The 20,125-nt window shown below is 49.1% G+C and overlaps 1 protein-coding gene across 5 annotated transcripts in view; it reads right to left on the reverse strand.

The window, feature by feature from the left end:
* LOC139273151 (exportin-1) overlaps window positions 1–12,090 on the reverse strand; it is a 63,015-nt gene extending 50,925 nt beyond the window's left edge. The window contains exons 1-2 of one of the 5 annotated variants that reach the window (XM_070889644.1): window positions 11,920–12,090; window positions 9,453–9,610 (exon numbers count right to left, since the gene is read on the reverse strand). In XM_070889644.1, the coding sequence (XP_070745745.1) occupies window positions 9,453–9,578 (126 nt within the window). In that variant the 5' untranslated portion in view covers window positions 9,579–9,610; window positions 11,920–12,090. Of the gene's footprint in view, window positions 1–9,452; window positions 9,611–10,899; window positions 11,100–11,129; window positions 11,289–11,530 lie in introns of those variants that run through there. The other 4 variants (XM_070889645.1, XM_070889643.1, XM_070889647.1 and 1 more) reach the window with 4 other exon arrangements.
* Window positions 12,091–20,125: the final 8,035 nt, after the last annotated feature.

Genomic DNA, 20,125 nt, shown 5'->3' on the forward strand with positions numbered 1-20,125 from the left:
CACTCCACACCACCCACACCCCCCCCCCTCTCACTCCACTCCTCCCACTCCCCCCCCCCTCTCTCTCCTCTCCACCACTCCCCCCCCCTCTCTCTCCTCTCCTCCATCTCCCCCCCCCTCTCTCTCCTCTCCTCCATCTCCCCCCCCCCTCTCTCTCCTCCATCTCCCCCCCCCTTCTCTCCTCTCCCTCTCCCCCCCCCTCTCTCCTCTCCTCCATCTCCCCCCCCCTCTCTCTCCTCTCCTCCATCTCCCCCCCCTCTCTCTCCTCTCCTCCATCTCCCCCCCTCTCTCCCTCCATCTCCCCCCCCTCTTCTCTCCTCTCCTCCATCTCCCCCCCCTCTCTCTCCTCTCCTCCATCCCCCCCCCTCTCCTCTCCTCCCATCCCATCCTCCACCCCCCCCTCTCTCTCCTCCCCCCATCCCCCCCTCTCCTCCTCCACCCCACTCCCTCTCTCTCTCCTCCCCCTTCCCCCCCTCTCCTCCTCCACCCACCCCCTCTCTCTCCTCCCCTCCTCCACCCCCCCCCTCTCTCTCTCTCCTCCCCTCCTCCACCCCCCCCCTCTCTCTCTCTCCTCCCCTCCTCCACCCCCCCCCTCTCTCCTCTCCTCCCCTCCTCCCTCTCTCTCTCTCCTCCCCTCCTCCACCCCCCCCTCTCTCTCCTCCCCTCCTCCACCCCCCCCTCTCTCTCCTCCCCTCCTCCACCCCCCCCTCTCTCTCCTCCCCTCCCTCCACCCCCCCCCTCTCTCTCTCTCCTCCCCTCCTCCACTCTCTCTCTCTCCTCCCCTCCTCCACCCCCCCCTCTCTCTCCTCCCCTCCTCCACCCCCCCCCTCTCTCCTCCCCTCCTCCACCCCCCCTCTCTCTCTCCTCCCCTCCTCCATTCCCCCCCTCTCTCTCTCTCTCCTCCCCTCCTCCATCCCCTCCTCTCTCTCCTCCCCTCCTCCATCCCCTCCCCTCCTCCCCCTCTCCTCCCCTCCTCCATCCCCCCTCTCTTTCTCTCCTCCCCTCCTCCATCCCCCCCCTCCCCTCCTCCATTCCCCCCCTCTCTCTCTCTCTCTCTCTCCTCCCCTCCTCCATCCCCTCCTCTCTCTCCTCCCCTCCTCCATCCCCCCTCTCTTTCTCTCCTCCCCACCTCCATCCCCCCCCCTCCCCTCCTCCATCCCCCCCCTCCTCTCCTCCTCCATCCCCCCCCTCCTCTCCTCCTCCATCCCCCCCCTCCTCTCCTCCTCCATCCCCCCCCTCCTCTCCTCCTCCATCCCCCCCTCCTCTCCTCCTCCATCCCCCCCTCCTCTCCTCCTCCATCCCCCCCCTCCTCTCCTCCTCCATCCCCCCCCTCCTCTCCTCCTCCATCCCCCCCCTCCTCTCCTCCTCCATCCCCCCCCTCCTCTCCTCCTCCATCCCCCCCTCCTCTCCTCCTCCATCCCCCCCTCCTCTCCTCCTCCATCCCCCCCCTCCTCTCCTCCTCCATCCCCCCCCTCCTCTCCTCCTCCATCCCCCCCCCTCCTCTCCTCCTCCATCCCCCCCCTCCTCTCCTCCTCCATCCCCCCCCTCCTCTCCTCCTCCATCCCCCCCCTCCTCTCCTCCTCCATCCCCCCCCTCCTCTCCTCCTCCATCCCCCCCCTCCTCTCCTCCTCCATCCCCCCTCTCCTCTCCTCCTCCATCCCCCCTCCCCTCCTCCTCCATCCCCCCCCTCTCCTCCTCCATCCTCCCCTCTCTCCTCCCCTCCTCCTCCATCCCCCCCCTCTCTCCTCCCCTCCTCCTCCATCCCTCCCCTCTCTCCTCCCCTCCTCCTCCATCCCCCCCCTCTCTCCTCCCCTCCTCCATCCCCCCCCACTCTCTCCTCCCCTCCTCCATCCCCCCCCACTCTCTCTCCTCCCCTTCTCCATCCCCCCCACTCTCCCTCCTCCATCCCCACCCACTCTCCCTCCTCCATCCACCCCCCTCCATCCACCCCCCTCTCCCTCCTCCATCCACCCCCCTCTCCCTCCTCTCCTCCCATCCCATCCTCCACCCCCCCCTCTCTCCTCCTCCATCCCTCCCCACCCTCTCTACTCCTCCATCCCTCCCCCCCTCTCTCTCCTCTCCTCCATCTCCCCCCCACTCTCTCTCCTATCCTCCATCCCCCCCCCCTCTCCTCCCATCCCATCCTCCACCCCCCCTCTCTCTCTCTCTCTCTCCTCCCCCATCCCCCCCTCTCCTCCCCCATCCCCCCCTCTCCTCCTCCACCCCACCCCCTCTCTCTCTCCTCCCCCATCCCCTCTCTCTCTCCTCCCCTCCTCCACCCCCCCTCTCTCTCTCTTCCTCTCCTCCTCCACCCCCCCTCTCTCTCTCTCTCCTCTCCTCCTCCACCCTCCCTCTCTCTCTCTCCTCTCCTCCTCCACCCCCCCTCTCTCTCTCTCCTCCTCCACCCCCCCTCTCTCTCTCTCCTCTCCTACTCCACCCCCCCCTCTCTCTCCTCCTCTCCTCCACCCCCCCTCTCTCTCCTCCCCTCCTCCACCCCCCCTCTCTCTCTCTCCCCTCCCCTCCTCCACCCCCCCTCTCTCTCTCTCCTCCCCTCCTCCACCCCCCCCCCCCCTCTCTCTCTCTCTCTCCTCCCCTCCTCCACCCCCCCCCTCTCTCTCTCCTCCCCCTCTCCATCCCCCCCCCTCTCTCCGCTCCTCCATCCCCCCCCCTCTCTCCGCTCCTCCCCTCCTCCATCCCCCCCCTCTCTCTCCGCTCCTCCTCCATCCCCCCTCTCTCTCCGCTCCTCCTCCATCCCCCCCCTCCGCTCCTCCTCCATCCCCCCCCTCTCTCTCCGCTCCTCCTCCATCCCCCCCCCTCTCTCGCCGCTCCTCCTCCATCCCCCCCCCCCTCTCTCGCCGCTCCTCCTCCACCCCCCCTCTCTCTCCGCTCCTCCTCCACCCCCCCCCCTCTCTCCGCTCTTCCTTCATCTACCCCCCCTCTCTCTCCGCTCCTCCTTCATCTACCCCCCCTCTCTCTCCGCTCCTCCTTCATCTACCCCCCCTCTCTCTCCTCTCCTCCTTCATCTACCCCCCTCTCTCTCCTCTCCTCCTTCATCTACCCCCCTCTCTCTCCTCTCCTCCTTCATCTACCCCCCTCTCTCTCCTCTCCTCCTTCATCTACCCCCCTCTCTCTCCTCTCCTCCTTCATCTACCCCCCTCTCTCTCCTCTCCTCCTTCATCTACCCCCCTCTCTCTCCTCTCCTCCTTCATCTACCCCCCTCTCTCTCCTCTCCTCCTTCATCTACCCCCCTCTCTCTCCTCTCCTCCTTCATCTACCCCCCTCTCTCTCCTCTCCTCCTTCATCTACCCCCCTCTCTCTCCTCTCCTCCTTCATCTACCCCCCTCTCTCTCCTCTCCTCCTTCATCTACCCCCCTCTCTCTCCTCTCCTCCTTCATCTACCCCCCTCTCTCTCCTCTCCTCCTTCATCTACCCCCCTCTCTCTCTTCCATCCCCCCCTCTCTCTCTCTCCTCCTCCTCCTCTCCTCCTCTTCCATCCCCCCCTCTCTCTCTCCTCCTCCTCCTCTCCTCCTCCTCCTCCTCCTCCCCCCCCCTCTCTCTCTCTCTCTCCTCTCCTCTCCTCCCATCCTCCACCCCCCCACCTCCCATCCTCCACCCCCCTCCTCTCCTCTCCTCTTCTCCTCCCATCTTCCACCCACCCCCCCCCTCCTCCCGTCAGAAACACAGACATTGACAGCGCAGACAGAGAGAAATAGAGACACTGACAGAGACACACTGGGGGGGGGGGTGGGGGGGCGTCCCAGCACGCTGTTGGAGGGCTCCCGGTGCTGCAGTCAGTAAGTAGAAAATGTTTTACTTATTGATTTTTTTAAATTTATTAATTTTTTAAATTTGATTTATTGATGTATTTATCATTTATTATTGATTGATGGATCTTTATTTGTAAAACTGAAGTGTTTAATGTTTGTAAACTTCCCTTTAACCCCCCCAATTCCCTACGCCTGATTTGTAACCTACGCCTGATTTTCTAAGTGTAGGCAAGGTTTTTCTGAGTGTACAAAAATCTAAACGTACTCCATTCTAAGTTAGTTTGGAATAAGTTTTCACAGCCTAAACTTTCAAAACGGGCATAAGTGGCCGGATACGCCTCATTTTGAAGAAAAAAAATCTGTTCCAAACTGAAACTGTTCTAACTGACTAGAACTGGAGCAAACTAAATGCCGAGAATTGCAATTTCTAAAGATACTCCGTTCTAAACCAGTTGCTCCAAAAAAACAGGAACAACTCAGGCCGAAACTTGGCCCCGCAGATTCTGAATTTCTCATTCACCTATAGTACCTGGACCCTGGTAGTCAGGCTTCTCCTCACTATAGCTGCGTAGGCTGATTGCCAGCTAGTAAGCGTGCCTCAGATCAGGTTTTAAAGATTTGTAAAGTTCTTCAGCATTTGAGAGAGACAAGTACAAGTGAAATTAATTTACTAATCATGCAGCTTTGCGCTAGATTTTCGGGTCATTTGCGACCGGGTTTTTGCTGGGTTTTGACACTACACATCAAAAAAACAGGGCGGTCAGCTGTTTCGTAGCTGCTTCGTGTCCGAGTGCAATCCTCAGGTTGGTTTTTGCGACGGTGCTTTTAAGAACTGCGCCGGGTGTGCAACGCGACACCGGCAGAGGTTTCAACAATCACCCGACCCGTAGGCCCCGAAACGCAGCCCACGAAACGCAGCCCACGATGACCGCCAGGGAAAACACAGCAGTGCAGCCCTGCTGGCGGCAGTGAGTTGGATAAACTGCAAAAAAAGTAAGTTCCAGTTTTTATTTATTTTTATTTTTGCAGTAGTGTGTGTGTGGTAAGGGTGTTGGCAATGTTTTTTTTTGTTTCTCCCCCCCTCCCAAGGCCTCTCTCGGAGCGCTCCCTGCCCTGCACTAAAGTTGGCGAGGTTCTCATTTTTGCGCTGCAAAAGTAATACAACGCCTCGTTTTGCGCTACGTCCCTGGCGCATGGCCCAAATGACAAAAGTTGCTCCACAAAGCGCAAACGTTAATCGGACGGTAAATTTCCCGCCCAGCCTGTTTTCGCCCCGAAAACAGCAGCGCCGAAAATCCAGCCCTTTGTGTTTAGAATGTGTAAAAGCTTTCTAAAACACCCCATTAAATGAATACGGCAAGTAGACTTTCCTGGCAGTAACTTCGATAGAAACCAGTGGCTGCTAGGTGCATGAAGGCAAACTCTGACTTTCCCTCTGGTTCACCACATCATCTAATAGGCAGTCCCTCGAAATCGAGGAAGACTTGCTTCCACTAAGAGAGTTCTTAGGTGACTGAACAGTCCAATATGGGAATTACAGTCTGTCACAGGTGGGACAGACAATCGTTGAAGGGTGGGTGGGAAGACTGGTTTGCTCCTTCCACTGCCTGCGCTTGCTTTCTGCGTGGTCTTGGCAACGATACTCGAGGTGCTCAGCGCCCTCCCGGATGCTCCTCCTCCACTTAAGGCAGTCTTTGGCCAGGAACTCCCAGGTGTCGGTGGGGATGTTGCATTTTATCAAGGAGGCTTTGAGGATGTCCCCGAAACGTTTCCTCTGCCCACCTGGGGCTCGCTTGCCGTGTAGGAGTTCAGAGTTGAGCTCTTGCTTTGGGAATCTTGTGTCAGGCATGCGAATAATGTGGCTGGCCAAACGGAGCTGGTCGAGTGTGGTCAGTGCTTCGATGCTGGAGATGTTGGCCTGATCGAGGACGCCAACATTGGTGCATGTCCTCCTAGGGGATTTGCAGGATCTTGCGGAGACATCGTTGGTGGTATTTCCTCAGCGATTTGAGGTGTCTACTGTATATGGTCCACGTCTCAGCCACACAGGAGGGCGGGCATCACTACAGCCATGTAGACCATGAGCTTGGTGGCAGATTTGAGGGACTGCTCTTCGAACACTTTTCCTCAGGCAGCTGAAGCACTGGAGGCAGTGTTGAGCTTCGTCGTCGATGTCTGCCCTTGCTGATAATAGGCTCCCAAGGTATGGAAAGTGGTCCACATTGTGCAGGGCCACGCCGTGGATCTTGATGACTAGGGGGCAGTGCTGTGTGGCGGGGTCAGATTGGTGGAGGACCTTTGTCTTTCGGATGTTTAGTGTAAGGCCCATGCTTTCGTATGCCTCAGTGAAGATGTTGACTATGACTTGGAGTTCAGACTCAAGGTGCCCAGACGCAGGCGTCGTCCGCATACTGTAGCTCGACGAGAGGTTGGGACGGTCTCGGACCTGGCCTGGGGACGACGAAGGTTGAACAGGTTCCCACTGGTGCTGTAGTTTAGTTCCACTCCTGTGGGGAGCTTGTTGAGTGAGGTGGAGCATTGCAGCGAAGAAGATCGAAAAGAGGGTTGGTGCGATGATGCAGCCCTGCTTGACCCCGGTCCGGATGTGGATTGGGTCTGTGATGGATCCGTGGGTCGGGATCACTGCTTGCATGTCGTCATGGAGCAGGTGGAGGATAACGACAAACTTTTGGGGGCAGCCGAAACGGAGGACGCTCCATAGTCCCTCTCGATTGACAGTGTCAAAGGTTTTTGTTAGGTCAAAGACCATATACAGGGGTTGGTACTGTTCCCTGCATTTCTCTTGCAGATGTCACGCCGTAAAGATCATGTCCGTTCTACCCCGTAGTGGACGAAATCCGCACTGTGACTCCGGGAGGAGCTCCTCAGCCACAGGGAAATTCCTCTGTAGTTGCTGCAGATGACTTGTCCCCTTTTTTTAAAAAGACAGTCACAATTACTGCATTTCTGAGATCTCCCGGCAAGCTCTCCTCCTTCCAGATGAGATGAGGTAATGCATTTGTGCCAATAGTGCCTCTCCGCCATACTTTAGTGCCTCAGCGGGGATTCCATCCGCTCCCGTTGCCTTGTTGTTCTTGAGCTGACGGATGGCCTTTTCTACCTCGTGCAGGGCTGGGGTTTTACTGAAGTGGTGGCGCATAGCATGCTGCGGGAAGGAGTTGAGGACACTTGTGTCAAAGGCAGAGTTTAGGTTAAGGAGATCTTCAAAGTGCTCCTTCCACCGGGTCCTGACTGCTTCGGTGTCCTTGAGTGTCTCCCCGTTCTTGGCCAGCAGTGGGGTGGGGCCTTGGGTGCTTGGGCCACAGGTAGCCTTGACTGCGGGGAAGAATCCTCGCACTTCATGGCTGTCGGCCAGCTGCTGAATGTCCTGTGCTTTCTCCACCCACCATCTATTCTTTAGGCCGTGGGTTTTTGTTGAACCTCGGCCTTAAGACGTCTGTAATGCTGCTCCCGAGTTGGGTTGTTGTTTTAGGTTCAGAAATGCCCTGCGCTGGCGGTTTATTAGCTCTTGGATCTCCTGGTCATTTCTCATCAAACCAGTCCTGGTGTTTCATGGTTGAGTGACCGAGCGTCTCTTCGCAGGCACTGGTTATGGTGGCCTGGAGGGCAGACCAAGCGCTGTGGGCCTTTTGCGTCTCGGGGTCAAGGCACGCCAGGTTAGCAGTGAGGCACTGATTGTATAGGGCTCTCTTAGCTGGGTCTTTGAGTGCCCCGGCATCGATTTTTTTTGCGGCACTGCTTCTGCTGCCGTCGCCACTTTGGGGGCTATATTGATGTTGATGATGGAACGGATTAAGCGGTGGTCCATCTAGCAGTCGTCAGCTCCTGTCATGGCACCGGTGATGCGCACATCCTTGTGATCCCTGGCTCGAACGATGACATAGTCGAGCAGGTGGCAGTGTTTGGAGCGAGGGTGTTGCCACGATGCCTTGTACTTGTCCCTCTGGCGAAACAAAATAGCAAAGCCGAAAATCCAGCCCTTTGCGTTTAGAATGTGTCAAAGCTTTCTTAAACACGCCATTAAATGAATACGGCAAGTAGACTTTACTGGCAATAACTTTGATAGAAACCAGTGGCTGCTAGGTGCATGAAGGCAAACAACTCTGACTTTCCCCCTGGTTTCACCACTCTCTTTATGTGTGGGCTGTAGCAAACGAAGACTTTTCTAATTTTGTTCATTTGTGAGAAGTAACTGATTGTTGACTCCAGCATCCAGTTACGTCACTTTTTTAAAAATATAAGTGCTTATTTTATTAAAGTTTTCTTCATTATTTTCCAGTCTCTAGTTCTGTGCAATATTCTAACCAAAAAGTTTGCTGAGCTATTAAAAGGTATGGTTGGTTGCTCAGTGCATTTTTATAGTGGCCGCATGTGTGGCTACTGAATGTCAGACACAGTAAGAACTTGCATTTTACAAGAAAAGCCACTTTTGAACAGCGAGAGATTAAATTTTGAAATTGTACTTCCAATTCCAGAGGACAAATTGTGAACAACAGTGCCTCTAGAATTGGAAGTACAATTTCTAAATTTGAAGATAGGCTGAGTAGGTTGGCGTTCAGAAGAATGAGGTGATCTTATCGAAACATATAAGATAATGAGAAAGCTCGATAAGGTGGATGCAGAGAGGATATTTCCACTCATAAGGGAAACTAAAACTAGGGAACATGGTCTCAGAATAAGGGGCCGCTCATTTAAAACTGAGACGAGGAGGAATTTCTTCTCTGAGGGTTGTAAATGTATGGAATTCTCCACCCGAGAGAGCTGGGTCATTAAATATATTTAAGGTGGAGATAGACAGATTTTTGAGCTATAAGGGAATAAAGAGTTATAGGGAGCAGACAGGGAAGTGGAGCTGAGTCCACGATCAGATCAGCCATGATCTTATGAAATGGTGGAGCAGGCTCGAGAAGCCACTCCTGCTCCTATTTCTTATGTTCTTAATCATGAGTCTACTACCCTTATCGAAGGCCTTTTGAAAATCCAAATATATTACATCTACTGCATCACCCTTGTCTACTCTGTTACTTCTTCAAAGAATTCATTACGGTTGGTCAGCATAACATTCCCTTTTGAGATCTGTGCTGACTAATCTTTTATAGTCTCAGTTTCTACGGCCCGGATTTTGCAGTCAGCGGCAAACGAACAGTGCTAGCCATTCATTACACTTACATTTTGTACTGCGACTTGCATTAATTAAGAGCGCCAAAACAGAGTGGTGCTCACTACAGGGGATCTGGGACATGTGTGAAAAATCGTTAATGAGACAGAGTCTAAGCTAGGAAGTGCAAATTAGATTTCTGCGTTTAACTGCACGTGTGGATGTCGGAAGTCGCTGTCCGCTTTATTCCTTAATAATGGTGAGTGCTAATAGCCTGACCATTATTTCTACTGCAAAATTCAGGCCTAGATGTTTTTCTATTACATCATTGAGGAAAGATTCCATTATTTTTCCTACAACTGATGTTAATATAACTGGTATACAGTTCCCAGTATTTGTTTTATCTCCCTTTTAAAATATAGGAACAACATTAGCTGTTCACAGACCTCTGGAACGATTCAATAGTGTACCTGCTATCTCTTCCCTAACTTCTAATACGTGCAAATGCAATCTAGTTAAAATCATCTGTATTGATTCTCAATTTAAATTGAATGTCTAATTGTTACCTGTGCACCTTCTCCATGGTACAGGCAATTCACTACGTTGTCCAGAAGGTTTATATCAAGCTTCTGAGTGAAGTCCAGCAGCTGGCGAGCTGCATGGTCTGCTAAAATTGTCATTATGGCTGGCATAGATTACTGCAAGAAAAAACTTGCTGTAATTCCTAAATAAATTAAAAAGAAATAAAAAAAGTTAAAACATTTTTCATTGGAACACATTCAGTGGTAGACATCAACTAAAAATCCATAAAAGAAAAAAAATCTACCAATATATAGTCTCATTACACAAACATAACCAAGATGGCAACAATACCAAACTTCAAATCAAATGCAGCCAGTCATCATTGCCCTTGCGGACTGCATCACTATAAGGCTCACCATCTTGTTTAAATGTACCAAATTTACTTTGAATGCAACTCTATGATCAAACAGGAGGCAGCACAGATACGAGACAAACAGGAGTTTCTCTTCTCTTGCAGTACTTTAACAAACAGACAATAGATTAAACAACACGGAATCAAGATCAAGACACAAGCTGCCTTGGAAACTTCGACTACTGACCAAAAGGTTTCCAGTCAAGAATTCATCCACTTAAACTACAATATTATTTCACTTCTGGTCACCAGATACTGTTCATTAGAAATGCGAAGTTGTCCTACAAGCAACAGACTGCCTTTTCCCCACTAAGTATTTTTATGTCTACTTAAAAAGGACTTACAAATAAATTGGGATCCACCAGTGGTTGAGCTAGTAAACAAAATGTTACAGTCCCCATCTACAGTTTGCAAAGTTAATTGATTTCAGATGAGATACCAGAGGATGCCCAGCACTGTAGAACAGTACTAACAGTATAAGTCAACATGATGTTCTTCAGGAAAAGGAGAAACTGGAAAAAAATGTTACAAAAATATTACGAGACTATAACAAAATAGGCTCCAAAATGATCCATTTGGGATGGGGAGGAAAGAAATGATTCTAAAAGTCTAAAAACTTTATTACATATATTGCAGATTTAACATACTGATAAAAAATACACCAAACCAACGTTAAGTATCTGTATCAATATTTATTTTACATAAGGAAGCGTCATCTGACTTTCAATTGCTCACACAAACTTAGATTCTCCATTACTTTACATCCAAGTCCTTTAGCTTGTACATGGATCAACTCTCTGAAAGAAACTATTTACCTTAAGTCAACTGAAAGATTTGTACACAGTAAAAAAAAATTAAGTCAGATGGAAATTCCTAGATTTAGCTATAACAAAATATCAGTTTAAAAGACAAACACACATTCATACATACATGGCCTGCCAGTTCTGTGCTGTATTCAGTTACTGATTGTCTTACTAACAAATTATTTTAATTAATAATTTTATTGAAAAAAATGATAATTAAATTTCCATGTAGCTAATCAGTTTGTTTTATAAACACCCAAGTTCTAGCCATCTTACCTGTAAAGTGATCGTACTCGCATGATCGAGCTTGCTTTATTGTAACTTATTGAAAACTTATGGTATTAACTACAAAAAGCATCCAGAGCCTTGACCAGTGTCAATTAAAGTCAAGTGTGCTTAAAAGAAAATTTGCAATGTTAAAAAGACCCGTACAACTGAAATAATGTTCACACAAAAAACTATAATTACAGACCGAAGTAGTGAGACTTTTTTTTAAATAATCATACTTCCTGAGTCCCCTCCCTGAAATTGGGAGCATGGTGAGGCCATCACGTGACCGAGAGATGCATCGATTCCGCAGGCGAGCCTCGGCCGTTATTTCTGGAATGTTCCACTCCAGACTCCAACAAACCCACCAGCCATACGCACTCAATCAGTGGGATTTAAATATCTACAGATATAGCTGCACAAAATAAGTACCCAACTCCCCATCCCGATGTTTACTATCCCGCCCCCCAACCCACGCCACCTTTCGGTGGTCGCACACTCAGCCCCACACAGCGGCTCCGTGTGGTAAGCTCGGGTCACGCAGGCCCATCTCCCGGCAGAGTTACAGTATTCAGCCAGGCCTCGGCAGCGGCGCAGCACCGCCACCGCGCAAAGAATCTGAAAACTTATTCACACTCACCCAAAATGGTTTTGTTTTGGTTAAACTGTTAGCCTCCTTCAGTCTAAATGAACGAGCTTCCACCACACACCGACTCAGCAACCTTTTTAAAAAAAAAATCTTACCCGACACACAGTAGTTCGTTTAAACGTGGGGGAAGGGGGGGCAAGAAGGGAAAAAAATCAAATGGCGGGAATTTAAAAAATACAAGCACACACTCAAGGTCGCCTCTTCCCTTTTTTTGCTTCTTTTGGTTCAAACTCAAAAAGCAAAAAAAAAAGCCAAGACAGTACTTGCGCTAATCGGCCACAATTTGGAACACTCACTCCTCTCTGCAAATTTTGTTAAACTGCGAGTTATAACAATTTAACAAAAATGAAAACAACCGCCGTGACCGATGCTTAATTTACTTTTTTTTCAGAAAGATTTTTTATCTCTTCCGATTCATTTTTCGAGACCGTTTTTGTAGCAGGCCGTGCTGTACTATCAACCTCGATAGCTTCTCTGGCAAAACTAGTAACCGGTTGTAACCGGTTCAGACTGGGAGATTCCATCTCGGTTTAGTTTTCTGCCGATAGGGCGTCAGTATCACAAACAGACCAGTCGCGCCGCCTCACGCCGCACCGCGCCGTACGTCACTGCGCACAGGCTCTGTCAAACGTACGCAGCATGTGACTCCCCCAACTCTTTCTCAAGAATATTGCCTGCGCCGTGCCGATTGAAAGAAAGGGTCCACCACTGTGGACTGGTCTGATCTTTGCAGAAGTTGCACTGCGCATTATTTAATTGATCCTAGACGCGGACAGAGCAAACTAAGAATTGAACTACGGGGGTGGGGGAAACAAAAGTTGACATGTCCAGCTGTGCTTTCTAGTTGATCAATCTGTTTATAAAATTGGCAAGTGTTTTTTCATATATTTTTGTTTTAAAAAGCCTCAAGATAATTTATACATGTTTGTGGAACAATATTGATTCACTAATGCTAAATTTGACAAATTTTCTCTGTCAGCTGTGGCTCAGTGGATAGAATCATAGAAATTTACAGTACGGAAGGAAGCCATATCGGCCCATCGTGTCCGCGCTGGCCAACAAAGAGCTATCCAGTTTAATCCCACTTTCCAGCTCTTGGTCCGTAGTCTTATAGGTTCATCATCATCATAGGCAGTCCCTTGGAATCGAGGAAGTCCTTAGGCAGCTGAACGGTCCAATACGAGAACCACAGTCCCTGTCACAGGTGGGACAGTCAGTTGTTGAGGGTAAGGGAGGGTGGGACAGGTTTGCCACACGTTCTTTCCGCTGCCTGCGCTTGTTTTTTGCATGCACTCGGCGATGAGACTCGAGGCGCTCAGCGCCCTCCCGGATATACTTCCTCCACTTAGGATGGTCTTTGGCCAGGGATTCTCAGGTGTCGGTGGGGATGTTGCACTTTATCAGGGAGGCTTTGAGGGTGTCCTTGTAACGTTTCCTCTGTCCAACTTTGGCTTGTTTGCCATGAAGGAGATCAGAGTAGAGCGCTTGCTCTACGGCAAATCAAGTGCACTTTTTAAATATGGTGAGGGTTTCTGCCTCTACCACCCTTTCAAGCAGTGGGCTCCAGACCCCCAACACCCTCTGGGTGAAAACATTACCCCTCAAATCCATTGTAAGCCTCCACCAATTACTTTTAAATCTATGCCTCCTGATTGTTGACTCCTCTGCTTGATCTAGGCCCCTTATAATTGTATACACCTCAATAAGGTCTCCCCTCAGACACCTCTGTTCCAAAGAAAACAAACCCAGCCCACCCAATCTTTCATCATAGCTAAAATTCTTCAATCTAGGCAACATCCTCGTAAATCTCCTCTGTACCCTCTCTAGAACAATCACGTCTTTTTTGTAATGTGGTATGGCAAGTATTCCGTATGCCTTCTTAACCACCTTCAGGGTGGCCTGCTACTTTCAGGGATCTGTAGACATGCACTTCAAGGTCCCTTTGTACCTCCACACTCTTCACTGTCCTACCATTTAATGTGTATTCCCTTGCCTTGTTAGCCCTCCCCAAATGCATTACCTCACACTTCTCGGGATTGAATTCCATTTGCCACTGTTCTGCCCACCTGACCAGTTCATTGACATCTTCCTGCAGTCTACAGCCTCTTCATTATCAACCACACAGCCAATTTTTGTATCATCTGCAAACTTCTTAATCATACCCCCTACATTTAAGTCTAAATTATTGATATATACCACAAAAAGCAAGGGACCTTGTATTGGGCCCTGCGGAACCCCACTGGAAACAGCCTTCCAGTCACAAAAACACCCATCAACCATTACACTTTGCTTCCTGCCTCAGAGCCAATTTTGGATCCAACTTGTCACTTTACCTTGGATCCCGCGGGCTTTTACTTTCGTGACCAGTCTGCCATGTGGGACCTTATCAAAAGCCTTGCTAAAATCCATATACACTACATCAAACGCACTGCCCTCATCAACCCTCCTTGTGACCTGATGGTGTATGACTTGGAAGTGATTGATGTTATACGACCTCAGGATGTCCCAAAGCTCTTCACAATGAAATCACTGTAAAAATGTTGCAAAACACAGCAGCCAATTTGCACGCAGCAAGGTCCCACAAACAGCAATGAGGTAAATAACTAGATACTTGTTTTTTTTGGTGATGTTGATTGAGTGTTAAATGTTGGCCAGGACATCAGGAGAACTCCATTGTTCTTTGAATAGTGCACTGGGATCTTTTAGTTCCACCTGAGAGAGCAGATGGGGCTTTCATGTCTCATCCAAAATACGTAGCTCTGGCAGTGCAGTAATCCTTCGATACTACACCGAAATGTAGATCTGGATTATGAACTCAAGTTCTGGATTGGGGCTTGAATCGCTGACCTAACGCAGGCAAGAGTTTTGCCACTGAACCACGGGTGAAAATAAGTATCCAATAAATACATAAATTTGCTCATTAAGAACTGGCTTTTATTTTCATGGCTTACTCTGCTTTCCACTGCAGAACCAGTGGGAACCTGTTCAACCGTCGCCGTCTCCATGCCAGGTCCAAGACCACCCCAACCTCTGTCGTCGAGCTACAGCACGTGGACATGGAAACATAGAAAATAGGTGCAGGAGAAGGCCATTCGGCCCTTCAAGCCTGCACCGCCATTCAATGAGTTCATGGCTGAACATGTATCTTTAGTACCCAATTCCTGCTTTCTCGCCATACCCCTTGATCCCCCTAGTAGTAAGGACTACATCTAACTCCTTTTTGAATATATTTAGTGAATTGGCCTCAACAACTTTCTGTGGTAGAGAATTCCACAGGTTCACCACTCTGGGTGAAGAAGTTTCTCCTCATCTCGCTCCTAAATGGCTTACCCCTTATCCTTAGGCTGTGACCCCTGGTTTTGGACTTCCCGAACATTGGGAACATTCTTCCTGCATCTAACCTGTCTAAACCTGTCAGAATTTTAAACGTTTCTATGAGATCCCCTCTCATTCTTCTGAACTCCAGTGAATACAAGCCCAGTTGATCCAGTCTTTCTTGATATGTCAGTTCCGCCATCCCGGGAATCAGTCTGGTGAACCTTTGCTGCACTCCCTCAATAGCAAGAATGTCCTTCCTCAAGTTAGGAGACCAAAACTGTACACAATACTCCAGGTGTGGCCTCACCAAGGCCCTGTACAACTGTAGGAACACCTCCCTGCCCCTGTACTCAAATCCCCTCGCTATGAAGGCCAACATGCCATTTGCTTTCTTAACCGCCTGCTGTACCTGCATGCCAACCTTCAATGACTGATGTACCATGACACCCAGGTCTCGTTGCATCTCCCCTTTTCCTAATCTGTCACATAGAAACATAGAAAATAGGTGCAGGAGTAGGCCATTCGGCCCTTCTAGCCTGCACCGCCATTCAATGAGTTCATGGCTGAACATGCAACTTCAGTACCCCATTCCTGCTTTCTCGCCATACCCCTTGATCCCCCTAGTAGTAAGGACTTCATCTAACTCCTTTTTGAATATATTTAGTGAATTGGCCTCAACAACTTTCTGTGGTAGAGAATTCCACAGGTTCATCACTCTTTGGGTGAAGAAGTTTCTCCTCATCTCGGTCCGAAATGGCTTACCCCTTATCCTTAGACTGTGTCCCCTGGTTCTGGACTTCCCCAACATTGGGAACATTCTTCCTGCATCTAACCTGTCTAACCATTCAGATAATAGTCTGTCTCTCTGTTTTTACAACCAAAGTGGATAACCTCACATTTATCCACATTATACTTCATCTGCCATGCATTTACCCACTCACCTACCCTATCCAAGTCACTCTGCAGCCTCATAGCATCCTCCTTGCAGCTCACACAGCCATCCAACTTAGTGTCATCCGCAAATTTTGAGATACTACATTTAATCCCCTCGTCTAAATCATTAATGTACAATGTAAACAGCTGGGGCCCCAGTACAGAACCTTGCGGTGCCCCACTAGTCACTGCCTGCCATTCTGAAAAGTACCCATTTACTCCTACTCTTTGCTTCCTGTCTGACAACCAGTTCTCAATCCACGTCAGCACACTACCCCCAATCCCATGTACTTTAACTTTGCACATTAATCTCTTGTGTGGGACCTTGTCGAAAGCCTTCTGAAAGTCCAAATACACCACATCAACTGGTTTTCCCTTGTCCACTCTACTGGAAACATCCTCAAAAAATTCCATAAGATTTGTCAAGCATGTTTTCCCTTTCACAAATCCATGTTGACTTGGACCTATCATGTCACCTCTTTCCAAATGCACTGCTATGACATCCTTAATAATTGATTCCATCATTTTACCCACTACCGATGTCAGGCTGACCGGTCTATAATTCCCTGTTTTCTCTCTCCCTCCTTTTTTAAAAAGTGGGGTGACATTGGCTACCCTCCACTCCATAGGAACTGATCCAGAGTTTATGGAATGCCTGCGTCTGCGCACGTACAGAGGCTGAACTCCAGGACATAGTCGACGTATTTACTGAGGCGTACGAAAGCATGGGCCTTACGCTAAACATCCATAAGACAAAGGTCCTCGCCGCACAGCACTGCCCCCCAGTCATCAAGATCCACGGTGCGACCCTGGACAAAGTGGACCATTTCCCATACCTCGGGAGCCTCTTAATCAACAAGAGCAGGCATTGATGACGAGATTCAACACCACCTCCAGTGCAGCCTTCGGAAAAGAGTGTTTGAAGACCAGACCCTCAAAACTGCCACCAAGCCCCTTATTAGGCGGGAAATTATGTTAGGGAAATTGATGGGATTGAAGGCCGATAAATCCCCGGGGCCTGATAGTCTGCATCCCAGAGTACTTAAGGAAGTAACCCTAGAATTAGTGGATACATTGGTGATCATTTTCCAACAGTATATCGACTCTGGATAAGTTCCTATGGACTGGAGGGTAGCCAATGTAACACCACTTTTTAAAAAGGGAGGGAGAGAGAAAGCGAGTAATTATAAACCGGTTAGCCTGACATCAGTAGTGGGGAAAATGTTGGAATCAATTATTAAGGATGAAATAGCAGCGCATTTGGAAAGCAGTGACAGGATCGGTCCAAGTCAGCATGGATTTATGAAGGGGAAATCATGCTTACCTTCTGGAATTTTTTGAGGATGTAACTAGTAGAGTGGACAAGGGAGAACCAGTGAATGTGGTGTATTTGGACTTTCAAAAGGCTTTTGATAAGGTCCCACACGAGATTGGTGTGCAAAATCAAAGCACATGGTATTAGGGGTAATATACTGACGTGGATAGAGAACTGGTTGGCAGACAGGAAGCAGAGTGTCGGGATAAATGGGTAAACGGGTCCTTTTCAGAATGGCAGGCAGTGACTGGGACCCTAGCTCTTTACAATATACATCAATGATTTGGATGAAGGAAATGAGTGTAATATCTCCAAGTTTGCAGATGACACTAAACTGGGTGGCGATGTGAGCTGTGAGGGGGACGCTAGGAGGCTTGCAGGGTGACTTGGACAGGTTAGGTGAGTGGGCAAATGCATGGCAGATGCAGTATAATGTGAATAAATGTGAGGTTATCCACTTTGGGGGCAAAAACGCGAAGACAGAATATTATCTGAATGGCGGCAGATTAGGAAAAGGGGAGGTGCAACGAGACCTGGGTGTCATGGTTCATCAGTCATTGAAAATTGGCATACAGGTACAGCAGGCGGTATGTTGGCCTTCATAGCTAGGGGATTTGAGTATAGGAGCAGAGAGGTCTTACTGCAGTTGTACAGGGCCTTGGTGAGGCCTCACCTGGAATATTGTGTTCAGTTTTGGTCTCCTAATCTGAGGAAGGACGTTCTTGCTATTGAGGGAGTGAAGCGAAAGTTCACCAGACTGATTCCCGGGATGGCAGGACTGACATATGAGGAGAGACTGGATCAACTGGGCCTTTATACATTAGAGTTTAGAAGGATGAGAGGGGATCTCATAGAAACATATAAGATTCTGACAGGACGGGACAGGTTAGATGTGGGTTGAATGTTCCCGATGTTGGGGAAGTCCAGAACCAGGGGGCACAGTCTTAGGATAAGGGGTAGGCCATTTAGGACTGAGATGAGGAGAAACTTTTTCACTCAGAGAGTTGTTAACCTGTGCAATTCCCTGCCGCAGAGAGTTGTTGATGCCAGTTCATTGGATAAGAGGGAATTAGATATGGCCCTTATGGCTAAGGGGATCAAGGGGTATGGAGAGAAAGCAGGAAAGGGATACTTAGGTGAATGATCAGCCATGATCTTATTGAATGGTGGTGGAGGCTCGAAGGGCCAAATGGCCTACCCCTGCACTTATTTTCTATGTTTCTATGTCTACAGGGCTGTAGTAATACCTGCCCTCCGGTATGGCTCAGTGACATGGACCATGTACAGCAGACACCTCAAGTCGTTGGAGTGATACCACCAACAATGTCTCCGCAAGATCCTACAAATCCCCTGGGAAGACAGACGCATCAACATCAGCGTCCTCGGCCAGGCCAACATCCACAACATTGAAGCACTGACCACACTTGATCAGCTCCGCTGGGCAGGTCACATTGTTCGCATGCCTGACACAAGACTCCCAAAGCAAGCGCTCTACTCAGAACTCCTTCACGGCAAATGAGCCTAAGGTGGGCAGAGGAAACATTACAAGGACACCCTCAAAGCCTCCCTGATAAGTGCAACATCCCCACTGACACCTGGGAGTCCCTGGCCAGAGACCGTTCTAACTGGAGGAAGTGCATCCGGGAGGGTGCTGAGCACCTTGAGTCTCATTGCCGAGAGCATGTAGAAAACAAGCGCAGGCAGCGGAAAGAGCGTGCGGCAAACCAGTCCCACCCACCCTTTCCCTCAATGACTATCTGCCACACCTGTGACAGAGTCTGTGACTCTCGTATTGGACTGTACAGCCACCTAAGAACTCATGTTAAGAGGGGAAGCAAGTCCTCCTCGATTCTGAGGGATTGCCTATGATGATGATTCTGTAAAGTTTGAACCAAACCACACTATTGGAATTAAAAATTGAAGCTGCACTTACCTAAACAGACCAGCATGTGTCATCCAATGTTTGAATTAATTGAAATGGCAAATTTGGAGAAATATCAATTTGGATCTGTAATGTCTGTAAGCTTGTAATGCCTGTAGCTCCACACTGTGGATGTGGACGTATTGTGTACTGCAACTGTATAGTTAATCATTTAACAGAACAGGCTTTCCGGAGAGTTCCGAGTGAGCAGCCTGCATGTTAGGAAGCTGTGTGTGCTGTGCTCTGTGAAGAAATCACATTTGGCGACCGAGGATGAGATTTTTCGGATGTTTAAAGTTTAAATTTTGTTGGTGAAGGATTCAGCCAGCCGACAGAAGACTTTGGAAGTTTCTGTCTTTGAAAAAAAAGCTACAAAATCCGAAGTAAAAAACAGCACAAGGTGTGAACAGCTAGAGTTTAAAATGGCAGGTGTAATCGGATATTTGGGTGAATATAGACACGACCGGGAACGTTTTAAAGCGTATGTAGATCGGCTAGAAATGTAGTTCACTGCAAATAACATAATCGAAGTTCCAGACAATGCAGTCCAGAACCAGGCTGTGTTGGAACGTAAGAAAGCGATTTTCTTATCAGTGGCAGGTCCAACATTATAGAAAACCCTTGTAAATCTGCTTGTGCCTGACGAGCCAAAAGACACAACACTTAAGGAGATTTTAACGAAGCTGGAGCAGCACTATAACCCCAAACAGTTAGAAATTGCTGAAAGCTATCGTTTCGGGATTCGGAATCAAAAGGCGGATGAAAGTATCGCTGATTACATCATAGCATTTAAAAAGCTATCGACGCACTGTAATTTTAGAAACTTTCAAAACCGAGCATTATGGGATCGTTTTGTTTGTGGGGTGAAAAATGATATGATCAGAAGGAAGTTATTGATGACAGATGACTTAACTTTTGAGATTGCTTGTCAGACAGCGAGGTCAATGAGCGTGGCTGAACAATATTCCCGAGAATTAAATAATAATTATGGTTGTCAGTCAACCGAGGTAAATCACCTGCAGGTTCAAAGTAAAAGACGGCCATGGCCGAAAGTCTGAGAAACTGCAAATTCTACCAGAGCGTCGAAGTCGTCCTATAG

Source organism: Pristiophorus japonicus, chromosome 9, assembly GCF_044704955.1.
Source record: "Pristiophorus japonicus isolate sPriJap1 chromosome 9, sPriJap1.hap1, whole genome shotgun sequence".
Classification (NCBI taxonomy): domain Eukaryota; kingdom Metazoa; phylum Chordata; class Chondrichthyes; family Pristiophoridae; genus Pristiophorus; species Pristiophorus japonicus.